Source organism: Rhineura floridana, chromosome 1 (genome assembly GCF_030035675.1).
Source record: "Rhineura floridana isolate rRhiFlo1 chromosome 1, rRhiFlo1.hap2, whole genome shotgun sequence".
Taxonomy (NCBI): domain Eukaryota; kingdom Metazoa; phylum Chordata; class Lepidosauria; order Squamata; family Rhineuridae; genus Rhineura; species Rhineura floridana.
Window position 1 is genome coordinate 97,774,871 of NC_084480.1, and position 19,730 is coordinate 97,794,600.

General features: G+C 42.8%; 1 protein-coding gene across 6 annotated transcripts in view; it reads left to right on the top strand.

Moving 5' to 3' along the window:
• Positions 1-19,730, top strand: part of LOC133385023 (F-box/LRR-repeat protein 2-like) — a 113,766-nt gene that overhangs the window by 13,175 nt on the left and 80,861 nt on the right. For 5 of the 6 annotated variants that reach the window (XR_009762758.1, XM_061627204.1, XM_061627170.1 and 2 more), the window contains 5 exons: positions 558-672; positions 2,439-2,524; positions 6,458-6,583; positions 9,094-9,152; positions 11,718-11,868. Coding sequence is in view for 5 of the 6 variants with exons in the window: in XM_061627204.1 (XP_061483188.1) it covers positions 558-672; positions 2,439-2,524; positions 6,458-6,583; positions 9,094-9,152; positions 11,718-11,868 (537 nt within the window). In the remaining variant the exon portion in view is untranslated. The remainder of the gene's footprint in view (positions 1-557; positions 673-2,438; positions 2,525-6,457; positions 6,584-9,093; positions 9,153-11,717; positions 11,869-19,730) is intronic. The other variant, XM_061627183.1, reaches the window with a different exon arrangement.

Sequence of the window (19,730 nt, forward strand, 5' to 3'; positions counted from 1 at the left end):
CAGTTTATCTAAAGGAGCGCCTCCAGCATCACCAAATATGCCACCTGACGAGATCAGCCTCACAAGACCTTCTCTCAGTCCCACCAGTTAAAACAGCTAGGCTGGTGCGGACCAGAGAGAGGGCATTCTCGATTGTGGCCCCCACCCTCTGGAATTCTCTGCCATATGACCTTCGCCATGCCTCCTCCCTGGTAGGTTTCCGCCGAGGATTGAAAACTTGGCTGTTTAGGAAGGCCTACGGGACTCCTGGATAATCTGGTTTTAGTTTGTAAAGATGTGGGGGGGTGGATTAATTAGAGACTGATGTTATAATTGTACTTATTTGTTGTATTTTAATTTTTATGTACGCCGCCTAGAGTGGCCATTAATTCGGCCAGTTAGGCGGTTTAGAAATAAAATTGTATTATTATTATTATTATTATTATTATTATTATTATTATTATTATTATTATCCATGTTTGTAGAGGACTATGTCATAACCTAGGACTCTTCATTTATGGGTATGATTGCAGAATGAACTGTGGCTGCAGCTATATTTTATGGGACATTTTTTGTAGGCAAGAAAATATCTGGGGCCATGAAAATTAGCACAAATGTGGCTGGTCCTAAGAGGTGTTGGAAGAGATCCAGCATTGCATGGTCATCTTTCACACATGGAGAACTGAAGCCAAGGTTTGCTTTTTAAATTTTAATATTTACCATCCAATGGAATGCTATTAAATGTGTTATGTCATCTTTTGAATGGAGAAGGGGGTTACTCTGATTTCATTCAGGCTGCACAAGTGAAATGTGTGCTGACTACACATTATGTCAAGATTAATGTTTTACAAAGGAACTAATGAACAGCCCTTAAAAGCAATTGTTGCTATCTTAAAGAGAACTTTGATTTACTCAGAGCTTGGAAAGGTTACTTTTTTAAACTACAACTCCCATCAGCCCCAGCCAGCATGGCCACTGGATTGGGCTGATGGGAGTTGTAGTTCAAAAAAGTAACTTTTCCAAGCTCTGGATTTACTGCATAGCTCTTCCCATTTAATTTAAAAGGTTATTTGGGAATGAGTTTGATTAGGGCTGATACAAAAAAACCTAATAGCAATTGTAGTATCTTCCTACACCTATGTGTACATTTTTTCAGCAACATTATAATGCAAATTAATACTGCACTGGAAATAAGCTTTGTGCCATCAACATTTATGGATTTCACCACAGTGATGAACACATGTTTTGTGCTAACTTGGCTGATCATTTTTTAAAAATTATCTTTTGTATGGATTAGGGCAGTCAATCAATTAATGTAAGCAATTAAAAAAAATTCATCTGCCTTTTAATTGATTAATTATAATTTAAATAAGTATTGTATCAAAACAGGAATGTATGTGGCTCTTATTGTGGTGTTGAAGGTAATTGCTTACAATCTAATAAACTGAAGCTTCCATTCATTGTTACTAGTAAAGCTATGCTTAATATTTTGTTTGTATTTTCTTATAAAATTTAATAACACCTCAAGAGTAAACACATATGTTCTTAATTTGTCGTCTTTTCAATTAAAAGTTCTTCCCCTCAAAAATATTGTGAGGAAGGTCACTATTATTCCCTTCTTTTAGATGGCTTAGGCAAGGTTCAGGCATGATGATCTTGGGTAGATTAAACCTTGGTTTATTTGCCTGAGAACAGTTATGTCCTTGGGTGCATCATCCTCACCCACCCTTCTGCTTATTATTTATTTTCTTTTATCCAGTTTATATCTTGCTCTTCCTCCAAAAGGAGCCCAAATTACTCTGTTGCCTAACATAAAACTTCTCTCGGCCACTTGCGTACACAATTTAAAAACAACCAACAATAAAACAATAACTTGCTTTGCTGCTTCTGTTTTGACTTAGTAAACTAGTTTCCTGATCTCCTGGTTTGTAAGTACCAATTAAAGCACAGTTTCCTGGTGTGCATACGATGTAAGAATAGAACAGCCAAAGCTGGACTTGTGCAGGGGTAAACAAGGAATGAGCTTGCAGACATACATCCCACTCTTGGGCTGATGAACCACGGCTTATCAGTTTGAGACTATTATGTCTGAACTGGGTCAGTGTTTTACCCAAAGCTACCCTGTGATTCAAGGAAGGGAGAGGACTGGAACCAATGTATCCAGCATCTAAGTCACCCTTCTGCAATATGGTGTCCTCCAGATGGTTTTGGAGTACAACTCCCACCATCGGCTATGCTGGCTGAGGCTAATGAGAGTTATATTCCAAAACATCTATAGCAGTGTTTCTCAACCGGTGTGCCTCCAGATGTTGATGGACCACAACTCCCATCAGCCTCAGCCAGCATTGCCAATGGTCAGGAAAGATGGGAATTGTGGTCCAACAACATCTGATCAATAGGATACTGGGTTGGAGAGGACTGGCTTTTCCCCCATTTATTTTTGTTTGTTTTTCTTCCAGTAGATCACAGCACGTGCAAAGACCAGCAGTGACCAATGAAAGAATAAGAAAAGGCAGCTCTAATTCTCAGAGTTGTCCATCTTCAGGTGTGTGAAATCTGGAGGGCCTACTTGATGGCAAAACCTCTATTCGTGCCTTTTCCATGCATTCACCAAACATGCCAAAATGGTGCAGGGTTGTGCCAGCTGCAATGGCCCCAACCTCCATCCATGCAGCTGATGATGAGGAAGGACTTTATGTGTATGCAGTTAAATGTGCAATTAGGAACCCTACATGTGCACAGCTCATTTTCATCTACAGCCAGTTGCACAGAGGTTTGGGGGTATGGCCAACTAGTATGATTCCACTCCCACTTCATGCATGAAAAAGGTGAGAATAAGACTAATGAGAGTAAAATAAATTTAAAGGGACATAATGAGAACTTCAGTTTTGTATGATAGACTGATAACCTGCTTTGTCAGAAGTGATCAGACCAGTTTAAAAGAGTTCAAATCAACAACTTGCCTCCTCATCTTGCCTAAAAACATAAAAAGTGCACTTCAATAAAATAGAAAAATAAAAATAATTTAAACTCAACAATTATGAAATTAGTCTAAGACCTAGTTTGCACAGTGTTAAACCTTTGCCTTGGCTGTACCACAGGTGGGAGGCTCACATGACTGGATGTTCATCCATACCCAAGCATCCCCTGAACACCAAAAACTGTTCATCATCATGAGGAAAGGTTTTAGCATAGCTAACTTGTTCTTTTCTTTCACATGCATTCCATCATATGACCACTCCTTGCCCCCACCTTGCAGCCTGACTTGGTACAGCCCAGACACAGCTTTTCATAATGTTGTTTGTAAGAACTAGATAAAAAATTATGCATTCTTCAGACCATGATTAAAATTGTATTTCTCAAAGTTCATGACAGTTGCATCTGAAAATTAATGGAGCCTTGGAATGATGAGGATCCCTGTGAGCAATTTCAGTGTTGGACCCATGCCATTTTGTTAATATGAACATTTACTAGGTGACTGCCGTGGACTTCCAGGCCAAGAAAAAGGCATTTTTAAGGACATACTACATGATACATTTGTGTGTGTGGGTGTGATCACATTCAGCATGTCTGGGTTGGTTTCTTTTTGTTGAAGTGCAGCAGTCTGGGGATCAGGAATGGGACTTTGGAATATGAAGAGGGTAGCTTAACCCTATGAGACTGCAGTGGGGGGGAAGGGTTAAGCCACTTCCCCACCCCACCCCTCACCCACACTCATAGCCCTTTCCCACCTGCTATTGGCCACAATAACATCAGCATTGCCAGTGTAAACAGCTGCTTCCAGGGGGTGATTTTCATTGATTTGATACCACAGGGGAAATGGGGAACCTCCTTTTCAGTCAATCCATGATCCTATTTCTGATTATAAAAACAGATACAAAAAGCAGTCATACTTTTAACATATGATGTAGTGTGGCCCTTAGACTGTGCAAGAGGAGCTCTTGTTCCCCTAAAATGAAGAGGAACATTGTCTGTTTGCCAGATGAATGCTAGATGCCTAGGTTTCCAAAGACCTTTTTGTGAGGATATCCTCTGAAAAAAACTTGATGCTTACAGAGCTTGAATTCATACTAAACTCTGGTCTTTATGATTTAACCTGGTAAAATCACCATGTAAGCCCACAGAAGGCTGAACTGATTTATGATTTTGCAATAGAAAACTGTGGAACTCATTCCACCTCAGCTTGCTAGCAATGAGAAGACAACAAAACTGTGTCACCAGTTTATATTTCCCTGGAAGGCAAAAGCTACAAACAAAACAGGCGAATCCCCGCCCCCCCTTCCTTTGTTGGACTTAACATGTTTTAGTGTTACATTTACTCTGCTGCCAACCATGATTTGTTGTTAATCAGAATCTGCTAACCCGTATAATGCTAAACTATTGTTAAAGCAAGCAAGGGAAGGGACCTGGGGTTGGTTCACACGGGAGCTTAACTTCATAGTACATACACACCTTTTGCCATCGCGATAGCTTTGGAAGGTTTACACTCCCCAGCTTCCAATACGTTTATTTTTACTTTCAATTCACATGGCATTTCTCTGGAAAGGGTAGTGTCACTGTTTCCTTGTGGCCCCGCCCCCAAATCTGCATGTTTACTCCCTCTGGAGTATTATCAATGGAGAAGGAGAGGGGTTATTTTTCATTGTCAATTGCACACTGAAGCGGGAAGAGCGTGGGGGGGTGACCCACCCCTTTTCAAAGTATTTATGAAATGCAATTTTTAGTGGAAGCGTGTGTGCCTTCTGCAGCCTCAAGCGACTACCCGGTCCTTATTTACTCAGAAGTAAGCCTCAACAGTGCTTACCCTCCACTCAAGGCTCATCACTGATAACCACAGAGAGGTTCCTCCTGACAGATAAGCAGTCGAAGTTGTTAGTTGTTATGCACTCTAGGCATAACCCTTCTCACTCTCTCCCCCACCTTGATACTTCTACAGAGAGAGATCTCTTACATGTTTACTCCCTCCCGAGTATCGATTTTGCTATTGAAGAGGGGAAGGGTGTTTTTTTCAGTGTCATTGTTTCTTGTCAATTACACGCCTCTCTGAAGGGGGGGAATTGACATGAAAGGTGGGGGGAGTGAGAGAAAGCAAAGTAGGGCAGCTTTGCAGGTGGCAGAGAGAGGGGGAGCCTTATTTCATTCCTGCTTCTGATAGTCAACTGGGGTATTCCTCTCACATTTGTTTTTTTTTAATCTACAATTTTGCGATCAAACATAAAATCAAATGTTAAATGAATAATATTTCCACAATGGCAATTCTGCGATATTACACAAACAAAGTTTAGAGGAGGTTTTTATCTGAGCTTGCTTGGGCTGAGAGAGCCAGTGTGGTGTAGTAGTTAAGGTGTTGGACTACGACCTGAGAGACCGGGGTTCGAATCCCTACACAGCCATGAAGCTGACTGGGTGACCTTAGGCCAGTCACTGCCTCTCAGCCTCAGAGGAAGGCAATGGTAAACCCCCTCTGAATACCGCTTACCATGAAAACCCTATTCATAGGGTCACCATAAATCGGGATCGACTTGAAGGCAGTACATTTCCTTGGGCTGAAAAGCCTCTCTTTTCCTGCCCAACAGCTGATGGGGATGGGAGGGGGAGCTAAAAATCAGGGAATGTAAGGAAGGGGAAATCAGGTTCTCTCCCTCCAGGCAGACAGATCTTTCTCTCTCTCTCTCTCTCTGTGTGTGTGTGTGTGTGAGAGAGAGAGCACACACACTATAAGTTGTGTTCTTTTCCTCTCAGCCTGAAACAACCCAGATGTTTATTTTGCTTGCACTTTGGGGGGGCAATAACATTGCCCTTTTGCGTACACACAAACCTGCATTAACTTTATGGGGGGAGTGAAGGGGCGGAAAGGAAGGCTAGAGCGGCGGAAGTGGCCAGCAAAGCCGACAGAAATGAAATGGAGTTGATGAGGAGTTTAGTGGGTGGAGAAAGGGGAGTATGTGCAAGTTACAATCCACGCCCCCAGCAGGAAACATGGGAATAAGGCGACTACATGAGCTGGATGCAGTGAAGCAGAGGCGTTTTTTCCCTTACTATTCAGATTTTCAGTGGATTGGTTTGATTCACATTTAAAGGGAAATGCAGTGGCTCGCCTTCCCTTTCCAAAAAAGTCATGTGATCGCTGCAAATTAAAACAGAATGCAGCCAGCCTCGATCGCACATTAAATTGCCGTGTGAACAAGCCCCTGGAATGAAAAAAGGGAAAGTGAATTCTCATGGCTGAGTCCCAATTTGCAAACCATGGTTTGCAGGGAACCAGAGCAGCCACACTTTTTCCTTGCTCTTGGTGTTGTGGGAGGGTGAGTGGGCCAGAAGGTATAAGCCTATTGTGATGCTTGCATATCAGGCATCCTGGATGATTTGGCCCAGAATATTTCTCTTGATCTTTCATCTCTGTGAAATGTCTGCACAATGGGATACACTGCTTCAATAAGCTTTTTTTTAACAGTTACAAATTTCTGCTTTAATACAGGCTGCATCCCCTACAGACAGGCCAATGCACATTCTATCTCTGAAACAACTGGATCAAATAAAAATCAGAGGAAAACATCTAATGATCAGAACACAAGGAAAAGTTTTCTTAAAAATGTAAATGCATGTAAGTTAATGCCTGTATGTATATTATGAAATAAGATAAAGCTATTTATAATTCTGTAAGGTTTTTTTTGCAGAGATAGTGATTGTTTTCTAATAGTTGTTTTCCTAGTGAACTCATGTATATAGAAAAAAAACGACTGGGCATGCATAAGCTGTTGGGCTCACCTAAAGCAGCTCTATAGATTTTGTTGTCTTTCTACATTTAGTGTAAATGGTATGATATCCATTGCACATTGATCTGCATTGTACACTTTAATGAAAAGGAGATAAATGTGTATGAATCAGCTGAATAAATAAAGTCTCTTTTCATCTATTGGAAATGTCATGAGCATGTATCTCACGATTTCTTTGGAGGAGAAACCATGTTCAGAAACACTAAAATACAAATGAGAGACCTGCTCATACCCTCTCAACTTTCTTGCATGTGCAACCTGCCCCATTTATTTCAATGTGACATTTACATATTTCCATTGAATCAGGTAGGGAAAGTTAGTACACATATCACAGCTTCTGTGCCTGTAAGAAATATCTGAATTACAGCATAGGTGTTTACATTGGTGTGTATTGGGGATGGATTTTGCTCTCAAAGCTCTCTCAAGTATTGTACTTACTACTTTTCCATTCCTTGAGTGCATTCCCTCCCGTCTTGAACTGAGAGACTGATTCCTGGTTTATTCATAATAACTTAGAAAACTGATTTTTGGAACTGTATGCAGAGGTGTACACTTTAAAACAATGTATTTTTAGCCAGTGCTTGGAAATAGCATGTTACGTTTCCCACATACTCCAGTTTCCCATATGCTTTGTTTGATTTCTTCAAACATGATGTTGTCTCTTCAGATAGTTGAAATGATCAGGGGACTAGAAACAAAGCCCTATTAGGAGAGACTGAAAGAACTGGGCATATTTAGCCTTGAGAAGAGAAGGCTGAGGGGAAATACGATAGCACTTTTCAAATACTTGAAAGGTTGCAATGCAGAGGAGAGCCAGGATCTCTTCTCGATCATCCCAGGGTGCAGGATACAGAATAATGGGATCAAGTTACAGGAAGCCAGAGTTTGGCTGGACATCAGAAAAAATTTCCTAACTGTTAGAGTGGTGTGATAATGGAACCAATTACCTAGGGAGGTGGTGGGCTCTCCAACACTGGAGTCATTCAAGAGGCAGCTGGACAGCCATCTGTCAGGAATGCTTTGATTTGGATTCCTGCATTGAGCAGGGGGTTGGACTCGATAGCCTTATAGGCCCCTTCCAACTCTATGATTCTATGAAAATGCCAACCCCACTTTTACTTCAACTAAGGACATGAGCACATGCTGAATTATGAGAGGCAGTTCAACATCTACAAGCCTCTTTTTGCAGGGGGAAAGGTGTTTCATAATATGCAGGAGCACTTTTTTGATTCAGCATGTTAGACAGAAATGAAATGGCAATGTTGCTTTTAACTAAAGCAAATGAAAAATTACTGTTGGATCCAGTGGCAGCTGGTGGCTCCATATCAGTGGGGCAGTGGAATCTGCTCCGGGTTTTGGTCTCTCTAAAGCACTTTGGACAGCTTCTTGAAAGTTCGAACTAAAACCCAGAGCAGATTCCACTGCCCCACTAACATGGAGCCACCAGTCGCCACTGGTTGGATCCCAGAAAAGGCAGATTTCTACTTGTTGCAGGGTGAGCCTGATAAGCTGCACTATAGCAACAGGAACATAGGAAGCTGCCTTATACTGAGTCAGAAGAATGGTCCATGTAGCTCTGTGTTGTTCACTAATTGTTGGCAGCAATCCAGGGATCCAGAGATGTCTTTCTTTCCCAGCCCTATCTGGAGATGCTATAGCTTGAACTGAGACCTTTTATATGCAAAACATGTGCCCTACCACTGAGCATTTTGTGGAGGTGGGTGACATAGTTGTAGAATACTGTGATAATATTCTGTGTTCCCCATTGATAAGTCTAGGCCCCTGCATGCCAAATTAAATGGAGAGAAATATGGAGCATGGTGATGCTTTTGCATGCAGCATTTCTGTTGGTGGTGTTAGCTCTTCCTTCACCTTGCTTGCCACAGATGAGTTATCTGCTGCTGAGCTTCTGAGGTGAGCAGAAGGCTACATGCACAATAAAACCTTTCCTTTGGGAAAGAGTTGACAGTTTTAACAATTATTTTTTGTAATGCAATAGCAGAGCTAGACATTGACATGATCCTATTGGGACACTAACATTGAGTAACTAGATCTTTTCACAAATGCACAAGTCTTTCCCACTTCTAATTTCAATCATTAAAGACAAACTTCACTACTTGCAGTTACAGTGAAACCAATTATCATTAACATGCAGCAAAACCTTGCCTCTTATAGGCTGGCTGGCATTCAAAATCTTCAGGCTACAAACTTTTTGAGACACAATGCAATTGAGATAAAGATCTGGTATGTAGAGCAAAAGGGTTATGAGAGGTTTGCTGTGTTCTCCAAATAAATGCAACTTTGGGGAATCCCAAGTAAAATCTTGTTTCTTTCTCAGGGACAGAATCCAGGCAGCAGCATGAAACTGCTTTTAAAGGTTATGATGACATAAATATGGTAAGTATATTTTGTATTTTCAGCTGCATATTATAATTTCATGGGATCAGAGGCAGTTGGAAAGATGTCTGTTCAATCCTTTTAAAACCAGTGTCTACAAGTGGAGCCTTTGTAAGTAATAATCAAAACCATAAGTGGGGTTTGGATATATTTAAAAAGAGGCTGCTACTGAGCCTAGTAGTTAAAATTGCTATTATTCATTGATTATGATGAGATCATCAGTTTGCGCTACTCAAGGATCACTACACAGGAATGGCACAATGTTGTTTATGTACCTTGGCCCACCCCTTGTCTTTTTTCCCCACCTGGCAGCAACCAGTAAGCAAGCCCTCTCCCTCTTGTTGGACGTGCAGGTCCATTTTTCATGTTGGGCATTCAAAGAAATGTACATGTGTGAAACAAGAAACATTGCTGGCATCCTATTTGCACATTGCTGGTGTTTTTTGACCCCTGCACAATACAGTACTGGCACACCAAGAAGACACATTGTGCTTATGCACATTGGCGCCAGCATCCCATTTAAATAGCCACAAGCAACCGTATACAAGTAGGTTTCTTTATACACCCATCACTTTCACATGTTAGAATTCAGTAGCTAGGAATACTGGTGAATATGGTACCCTTGTAAGGCAAAAACTAGATCTTAAGGACTTCAGAAGAAGAGCTGTGGCAGCAAAAAAGAAGTTTCAGTACTGCTAATGTGCTGCTCTCTATCCTTGAGCCCTCTTGACACAGTCCAGTGATTGTTCCATGGTGTATGCACCAATTTGCTCAGCAAACAAGTCTTGTTAATGAAGGCAACACATCTGCATGCACGGCTGTTTGTATATTTGGATCTGGTGCAGGTTCTGCATTCAAGGGTTCCATCTGTGCATTGGTGCACACTTACAAGGTCTGGTTCCGGGCAGTGTTTTTTACACCAAGTGTAGCTTTTTCCTTTCTAGATCTTGGGTGTTATCTTTCCTTAAGATAAACGACAGTCTGCCATACCAAGTAGCTAGTTCTTACCCTCATTCTTCTGTGCTAGCCTCTCTTTTCTTCTAGACCCATAAATATAACCATGGGATCCCCAAACTTGCTGCACCAGCAAAGAGGTACTTGTTCAGGTGGGTTTTACTAAGAGCAGTGCTGGCTTAGTATCACAGACATTGCATTCTACTGTCATTCCAGCTGTATTAAGATTGCAAAAAGATGTTTCACAAACGGGGGTGTCATCAGGGCAGAACTTTGAGGCAGATATCTGGAGCCTCACTCAGCAAAGTGAGCAAGAGTCTCCAAATGCAAGGCGGCTGGCATACTACATTTTAAAGAAAGTGAACTGAAGTAAAGAAGGGGGCCCACAAGACCATTAAGTCTAAAATTACCTAACCACACCACTAGTTACAGAGCTTGGGTATCTAGCTCTGAAAACTCCAGCCCCATGTCATCCTTCTCTCATCTGTAACATCTTTGGTGCTATAACATTAATCCTGTGTCGCATTTATCTCTGGCTTCAGTCACGGCAGTCTCTTAGGAGTGGAATGCAGTCATGGAGAAACCTGCATCTACAGTCATGTAACCAGCTCCCAACCCAGTGATGGCTTCCTGGGTCTCAGTTTTCTGAAACATTTGCATTTTATTTATTGAAAGCATTTTTACTCTGCTCTTCAACCAAAAAGGTTTCCAAAGTGGCGTACAGAGGACAGTAGTCTGTCAGTTCCTGACTTCAGGCTTGCAGTCTAAATGACATGACACAGAAGAAAAAAGGGATGGGAAGGGAGGTAGCCTGAGGGAGGGTCAAAAGAGCTGTGGTCTCAGGAGAGATAATGGAATAGCCCTACTTCACTGCTCTGCAGCCCAATGGAATGGCTGTTGTTAGGTGACAGGTGGAGGTAGAGACTGTATGGAAGCAGTCACTGAGATTGTAAGAGTTACTTCCAGGTTAAGAAGAGCTTTCCAAACATATTTCTTAGCCACCTTTTCATGCACTCATACACTACCCATGTGAATATTAGGGAGGAAGTGCCCTTATCTACCCTATTAAACAGCATTTAGGGGGATTTGTGCTCTATGCTAGATTTCCACTTTGCGGAAAACTTAAGGAACACATTTTGGGTTAGTAAATAATTTTTGCAAAAGTATCAATATAATCTGGGTATTAGAAATTTTGGAAACAATTTTTAAAGGGAGAAAACTAACCTATTTGTGGCCCATTCTGAACAAGCTCCTCACAGTTGCTCAAATGGACTGCCTTCAAGTCGATCCCGACTTGAGCTGACCCTACGAATTGGGTTTTCATGGTAAGCAGTATTCAGAGGTGGTTTACCATTGCCTTCCTCTGAAGCTGAGAGGCAGTGACTGGCCCAAGGTCACCCCGTGAGCTTCATGGCTGTGTGGGGATTTGAACCCTGGTCTCCCAGATTGTAGTTGCTACTGAAAGAAAATACAGTTTTGTAATGGATCAAGTGAGCTTGATTTCTTTGCTGTCTTGCTCAGGTGTATACCATTCACTGTGTACTAGACTGACTGCATTTTCCGCCCTCCCCCTTCTTTGACATAACATACAGAAATCTTTTTGACTTGTAGAAAAGGTATAGTGACACGAAGTGCTTGCCATGGCTGCTGCTTCCTGATGAATTGTGGCTTTGCATCTTCTCGCTGTTGACTCATAAAGATATTTCTCGGGTTTCCCAAGTATGTCACCATTTTTATCAGCTTGCAGGAGATGAATCCTTCTGTAAGTACCTTTTGAAATGGGTAAATAATAAGGAAATGGATTGTTGGATTAATATAAGAGAAGGAATGTCATTTTAAGATCATCAGTATGAAATAGTCTGGACTATCTCATTCTAGTGCACATACAGGATCGAGGGTTAACCTTGTGGGCCTGCAGAGCTCCACTGCCAAACACTATATCTGAACGCTGAAGACATCCACAGGGGTAGATCAAAAGAGGAAAATCCCACCAAACTGGTATCTCTTAGGAGTAGAGATATATCAGCAAAATAATGGGGTCGTTACCGTGGAATAACTAATAATGTTTGTTGCTTACACACTTAATTCTTAGTTATTTAAGTAATATATATTCCTGGCTTTAGCCAGTTCACTGTGTTAAATTCTCAAGATAAAGCAATATAATGGAATATGTCAGGCTGATACACAAAGCCTGTTCAGTTAAACATTTGTTAACATTATTCAAGCTTTAAACATATTGTTATATAATGATATAGTTATATAAGTCTAGCCTTCCTGTAAAATCTAAGTATCCAAAAGTGGAAAGAATACTCCTTACCAACTAAGTCCCAAGGCAAAGCAAGCCTTGTACTTTCCTCATACAGCAATGAATGGTGAGAGACCATGTTCAAAGGACCGGCCAATTGAAGACTGGTAAATTAGGGGTCTTAACACACAACTTTTATAGGATAACTAAAGGACAAATGACAGGGAATGACACGTTACAAAGAACAAATGACACGGTACCCTGGGAATTTCTCACACTTATCAGTCTAGCCATCTTTAAATTCACACAGAGATACCTCATTTTGGTATCACAGACGGCAGTCAGGCTTCAATCATGAACAGGACAAGCCATAAAAGGAACTGAACAAGGAAAGGCCATATATGGGCTGTCAGCCTTATCTTGTTGATATTATTCATCTGGGATCTTGGCTGACTTCCCAGAAATGAATGAAAAAACTGTACAGTCAAACTGAAGAAAGGGGAGGGGGAATTGATAAAATGGCCTCTTTAAACTCTGAGGCTTTACCTTAGCAGGTTTGCCCATCAGAGTTCTACATATCTGGGCTCCCACTAATAAATAAATAAATAAATATCTTTGATCAATATTCTGTAAGGACAGCTGGCCCACAACAAATAATCTAGGAAAGTCCAAACCAAATATAGTATAGCTGTAGTATTTAGATTCAGTTCAGTTTTTTTCAGTGAATGTAGTACTAAATACTATACTCAGTACTATATGCTGAGATGTTAACACTAGAGTTTTTTTTAATGTTCTGAAGAAACAAAATACTTTTGACATGCAAATGAGTGAATTTCAAGGTTTTTTTTGGACAATCATAATGAGTGAGATACAAAGAAAGCTGGTTCATGAAAGCAAATTCTTGAACAGTTCAGTTTTAGGATTTCGTACAGTTTTGAGACACTGTTCAGTATTACTAAGCAGAGACGTTGCTGAACAGGATGAAACATGGAGACTGAACACTAATTGCTGGTGCAACAAACATCATGACTCTGGCTCTAGAAATGGTCCTGCCCCACCTATATAGCACAACTTTGTTGCCTAAGGACCGTTTTAGGCCATGGAGTGATTGGTAATGACCCCTTAATTGGTATCCAATATTCAGGTGTGGAGAACCTGTGGCTTTCCAGATGTTGTGAGACTCCACCTCCAAGACAGCATGGCAGATCAGTGGTCAGCTACGATGGGAACTGTAGTCCAGTTTTCCATTCCTATGCTAAGTCTGCTCTCAGGAGTTAAAAAAGAGAATGTTGCTCTGTACTGTAGGGACTTTTTAGCAAGTCGTGATAAATGGTATTTGCTGTGTCTGCAAGGAAACTACCTCATGTTATGAGGAAAACCTGTAGGGCTGAATTAGGAAATTTATGAGGAAAATTAGCAGGTGGGAGAGAAGGCTTATTCTCCCCTTCACAGTGGCAGCTGGTGGCTCCATGTTAGCGGGACAGTTGAATCTGCTCCAAGTTTTAGTCTAAACTTTCAAGACACTGTCCCAGTTGGACAGCTCCTTGAAAATTTGGACTAAAGCCTGATGTGGATTCCACTGTTCCACTGACATTGAAGCCACCAGTTGCCACTGCCCCTTCAGGGTTGGCTAAAGACAAGACCTGCCCCCCCACCCCATACACACATTCCACATACAGAAGCCAGCCAGACTGACAGATGAAACTGACTTAAATAGTGGGGTGGGACAGCATCTGGCACTGCACCTGAGGACAGCAAGCTGACCAAGGATGCCAGGCAGGCCAGTTGCCACACACCACTTTGTCCTGGCACACCCCGCTGCCACTTGCTCACTGCCCACTCAGACAGATACTGCAGTGCGATACCGATGGCATGAGCAGGCGTCACATGAGCATGTGTGTAGCCTGCTGGAGTTTGCTTGATGTATGTATTTGTATTTTTAAGATGCCTTGTAAAATCAGTTCTTCAGGTTTGTGAACTGGGCTGGCTGCCTCTCAGCCTATATGCTCAGTCAGGGTCCTTTCCTGTTGGTGCTGCCTGTAATGCCTTGGGAGAAAGTGATTAGGCAAGACAGACAGACAGCCCAGGCCAGCAACAAACAAGCATCACTGCCACTGGATGCTGACTGACAGGATGGGAATTGCTAGAGAGTTCAGCTAATGTTGCCCCCCCATCCTCTAGCATCCACCACAGGAGTTGGCCTCCTCACTCTACTGGGGGCAAATACTTCTTATCTGACAGATTATCTCCTAAAGTTCCAAGTTTTATTTTAAAAATGGTTACCTTAAGATCTTTCCACATCATCCTTTATTTTATTTATTTATTAAATTTATATCCCACCCTTGCTCCAGAAGAAACCCAGGGTGGTAAACAAAAACACTCTAAAACATCTTAAAAACAAAAGACTTTAAAACATATTAAAACAAAACATCTTTTAAAACATATTAAAATAAAACAGCTTTAAAAATATTTTAAAACAAAACAGCTTTAAAAACATCTTAAAAAGCAATTTTGGCACAGACAGGGATAAGCCCTCTGCTTAAAAGGCTTGTTGAAAGAGGAAGATGAGGATGTTGGGGACAGGGCCAGCATGCATGGCCCATTCCCTCACCACTTTTGAATGCAGCCTCTCTTTGGATTCAAGGTCAGGCAGGGGATCCCGGTCCTTACAGCACTTACCAGGGACCTCAGCTGTCTCAAGAGACAGAAACCCGGGGGAGCAGACAAGCACAGTGTATTTTATTCATCCATGTCCCAAAGGTAGGAGAAACTATTAACATCTAGTGCTGAATGTTGTGAGCTCCCTAGAAAGGGGGTGGAGTGGCAAGGATGAGGAGGAGGACTTTGAATGGGTGATGGTTCCAGTGATGGGCCTACAGGTGTGCTGGATTCTGAAAGCTTTCACACCATGGACAGTGACAGCTCTGTCCCTATTGCTCTTGTTATCTGAGAGGAGGCTCAACTCAGTCAGGCAGTGGCCACTCCACCCAATGTTCACCATCCCCAACAGCAACCCACTCCCCCTTATCAATGAGATGTTGAAGCTGCTGCAAACTGCAAAAATCTATACCAAGCTGGACCTGCATGGGTCCTATAACCTCGTCAGGATCCAAGAAAGGGATGCGTGGAAAATTGCTTTCAATATGGCTATTTTAAGTGCTATACCCTTCAGACTATCAAATGCCCCAGCAGTCTTCCAACATTTTATGAATGACATCATTTGAGACTACCTAGATCACTTTGTGAATGTTTATTTAGATGACATCCTTATTTACTCTGACTCCCCAGAGCAGCATGAGGCACATGTAAGGACTGCATTGTAGAAGCTGAGAGAGCACCACCTATATGCCAAGTTGGAGACGTGTGGATTCGATTTAACACTCTGAACTTTCTAGGATATCCTATTACTCCAACGGGGTAGAGATGGACCCGAAAAAGGTGCATTGCGTGCTCTCCTGGCACACCCAAAACTAAAAAGGACCTACAGTGATTCCTCGGGTTCGCCAATTACTACAGACAGTTCATCGCTGCCTTCTCCAGCATGATTGCCCCATTAATGTACTGCCTTAAGGGCTCTGGTCCATTTCGATGGACTGAGGCAGTCCAACAGGCTTTTGAGCATCTAAAAGCTTTGTTCTCCTCAGAACCAATATTACAACATGCCAATCCCCACTCACCTTTTGTGGTGGAAACGGATGCCTCAGACGTAACCATTGAAGCAGTGTTGTTACAGCCCTCCAAGAAGAGGGGGCTACATTCTTCTGCGTACTTCTCCCAAAAACTGACTGACTCTGAACAAAACTATACCATATGAAAGAAGGAGCTACTAGTCATTCATGGCACATTCAAAACCTGGTGGCACCTCCTAGAAGGAGCACACTGCACTCTCTGTCTGCACTGACCACTGGAACCTTGAGACCCTCCAAACAGCCTGCAAACTGAATATGCATCAAGTCCAATTCTTTGCCAGGTTCCACTTTCACATCACCTACATCCCCCATGCCTAAAACCACAGAGCTGATGCACTCTCCCACAAAAGTACAATGAACCTCAGCCAGACCCACCTCTACATCATATCATCCACACAGCCAAGATTGTGATGGCTGCCTGTCCAGACTCCTGGACCAAAGAGCTGCACACCACTCAGGAACAAGATCTGTTTGCTCAAGAACAACTCTGGAAGCTACAAGAGCCCCCTCAGGACTGAGTTCCGGGCTTCTGCCAAAGGGAGAGATGCTCTATCACTACAAGCCCTGGAGAGCTTTGGGCCAAGGTCCTATGGAAGTGTCATGACACCACAACTGCAGGGCACTTTATTTATTTATTTATTTAAAACATTTCTATGCCGCTCTATCTTCGAAGAAGCTCAGAGCGGCAAACAATTCCGTGATAAAAAATACAATGTAAAAACAACAGTAGCAGCTAAGAATACCCATTTAAAACAACATTAGATAGTAAGCCCTATACAATAAAATGATCCTAATCATCTCATAGGTAAAAGATTTCCTAATCCTTAATCCTTGTTAAAAGCAAGACGAAAAAGATATGTTTTAACCTGGCGACGAAATGCAGGGAGTGAGGAGGTTAACCGTGCCTCTATAGGCAGGGAGTTCCAGAGTCTCGGGATGATAACTGAGAACGCCCTGTCTCTGGTTCCTACCAGATGAACTTGGGTGGAAGAGGGTATCTTAAGGAGGGAGTTATCGGAGGACCTAAGAAAATGGGGAGGGTTATAAAAAGACAGCCAGTCGGATAGATAGACAGGGCCCAAGCCGTAAAGGGCTTTAAATGTCAACATCAGCACCTTGAATTGAGTCCGGAAGCAGATCGGCAACCAATGCAGATGTTGCAACAGAGGAGTTGTGTGAGCACGAATATCGGCTCCTGTTAGCATTCTTACAGCTGCACGTTGGACCAGTTTAAGCTTCGAACTGTCTTCAAAGGCAGCCCCACGTAGAGTGTGTTGCAGTAGTCGAGCCGGGATGTAACTAAGGCATGAGTTACCCTCGTCAAATCAGATAACTCTAAAAACGGGCGCAGTTGGCGGACCAGTCTTAGCTGGGCAAAAGCGCTCCTGGACACAGCAGCAACCTGTGCTTCCAGGTTCAAAGCCGAGTCCAGAAGCACACCCAAACTGCGGACTTGGGTCTTCAGGGGGAGTGTAACCCCATCTAACACAGGTACATTCCACGTTTCCAGGTTAGCCTTGCGACTGACAAGGAGCATTTCTGTCTTGTCTGGATTTAATTTCAACTTGTTCTTCTTCATCCAATCCATCACTGAGGACAGACACTGGTTTAGGGGACGAACGGCTTCCTTGGCTTCAGGGGGAAAGGAGAAGTAAAGCTGAGTATCATCAGTGTATTGGTGGTAACAAACTCCAAACCTCCGGATGACATCACCTACTGGCTTCATATAAATGTTAAATAACAACGGAGAGGATGGAACCCTGTGGAACACCACAGGTCAGCGGCCAGGGGGCTGAACAAGAGTCTCCAATTAATACCTTTTGAGATCGACCTTCCAGGAATGAGCGGAGCCAGCAAAGCACAGTACCCCCAAGCCTCATCCCCGAGAGGTGATTAATAAGGATACCATGGTCGATGGTGTCAAAGGCCGCCGAGAGATCCAGGAGAATCAACAGGGACACACTCCCCCTGTCTAACTCCCTTCGAAGGTCATCCACCAAGGCGACCAAAGCCTTTTCGGTCCCGTGGCCAGGTCTGAACCCAGATTGGAATGGGTCAAGGTAATCCGTTTCCATTAGGAAGCGTTGAAGTTGACTAGACACCACCCGTTCCACGATTTTACTTAGAAAACGTAAGTTGGATACTGGTCGATAATTGCCCAAGCATGATGGGTCTAAGGAGGATTTCTTCAAGAGCGGTCTCACGATGGCCTCTTTCAGACATCCCAGTAGGGAGCCTTGTTGGAGTGAGGCGTTAACTACTCCACAGACCCATTGAGCCAGACCTCCTTTGGCTTGTTTAATAATCCATGAAGGGCAAGGGTCAAGTGGGCAGGTGGTAGGTCTCATTCCTCCAAGGAGGTTGTCTATATCTTCAGGTTGAACAAGTTGAAAGGAATCCATTTTAATTGGACAGACAGAGGCCGAAGGTACATCCATAGAGACTGCATTGAAATTGGCTTCTAAGTCAGAGCGGATCTGATCAATCTTATTCGCAAAATAAAAGGCAAACTCTTGACAGCGATTTGGGGAAAAATCCCTGTTATCCCCAGGGTCAGCTGGGTTAAGCAAGTTTCTAACCACACGGAATAATTCAGCTGGCTGGTTAATGGCTGATGAGATGGAAGCTGTAAAAAAGGCCTTTTGAGTAGATCGTCTAATAGTTGAATAAATTTTTGAAAATTCTTTAACGACAAGTCGATCAGATTCGCTTCGAGTTTTCCGCCAACGTCGCTCTAGCCCCCGATGAGTGCGTTTCATCACCATCAGTTCATTTGAGAACCATAAGGCTGGTTTTCTTCTGGAACGCACGAGGGGACGCTCGGGAGCGATTGTGTCGATCACCCTGGTCAGAGAACTGTTCCAGAGATTGACCAGAGTATCGACAGAATCGTTTACTTGGGAGACAGGGAATTCCCCAAGGGCTGATAGGAAACCATCAGGATCCATCAGTCTCCTGGGGCGGACCATTTTAATAGGTCCCTTCTCCCCCCGGTGGGTATGAGTCGCAGTTAGCCTAAAGCTGACTAGGTGATGGTCTGTCCATGACAACAGAGTTATCAAGGGATCTACCACTCCTAGAACCTTGTCATCCTGTCCCGCATAAAAAACAAGATCGAGGGTGTGACCCACTGTATGAGTAGGGCCTGTTATTAGTTGAAATAGGCCCATAGTAGACATTGCTGCTATAAAGTCTCGGGCCTCTCCATGAAGTGAAGACTCTGCGTGGATGTTGAAATCACCCAGAATCAACATCCTGGGAGATTCCAATAACAGGTCAGAGATCAATTTGGATAGTCCAGATAGAGGGACTGCTGGGCAGCGGGGAGGTCGATACACCAGTAAAATTGCTATTTTGGTCCGCCCACCGAGTTTCAAATAAAGACACTCTAATCCTGGAATTTGCGGAAGAGGGTACTTGGTAATAGGAATGGAGTCATGAAAGACCACTGCGACTCCCCCACCCGACCCTCCAGTCTAGCCTGTTGGTGTACACAGAAACCTGGAGGCCAGAGATCGACAAGGTTCACCCTGCCTAATTCATCTAACCAGGTTTCTGTAATACATGTCAAGTCGGGATGTTCATCCAGGATAAGGTCCTGAATGATCGTAGTTTTTTGATTTACCGATCTGGCGTTAAAAAGCAGGACTAGTAATCCGGGCGGGTTGTCATCCAAGTACGCCTGTCTAT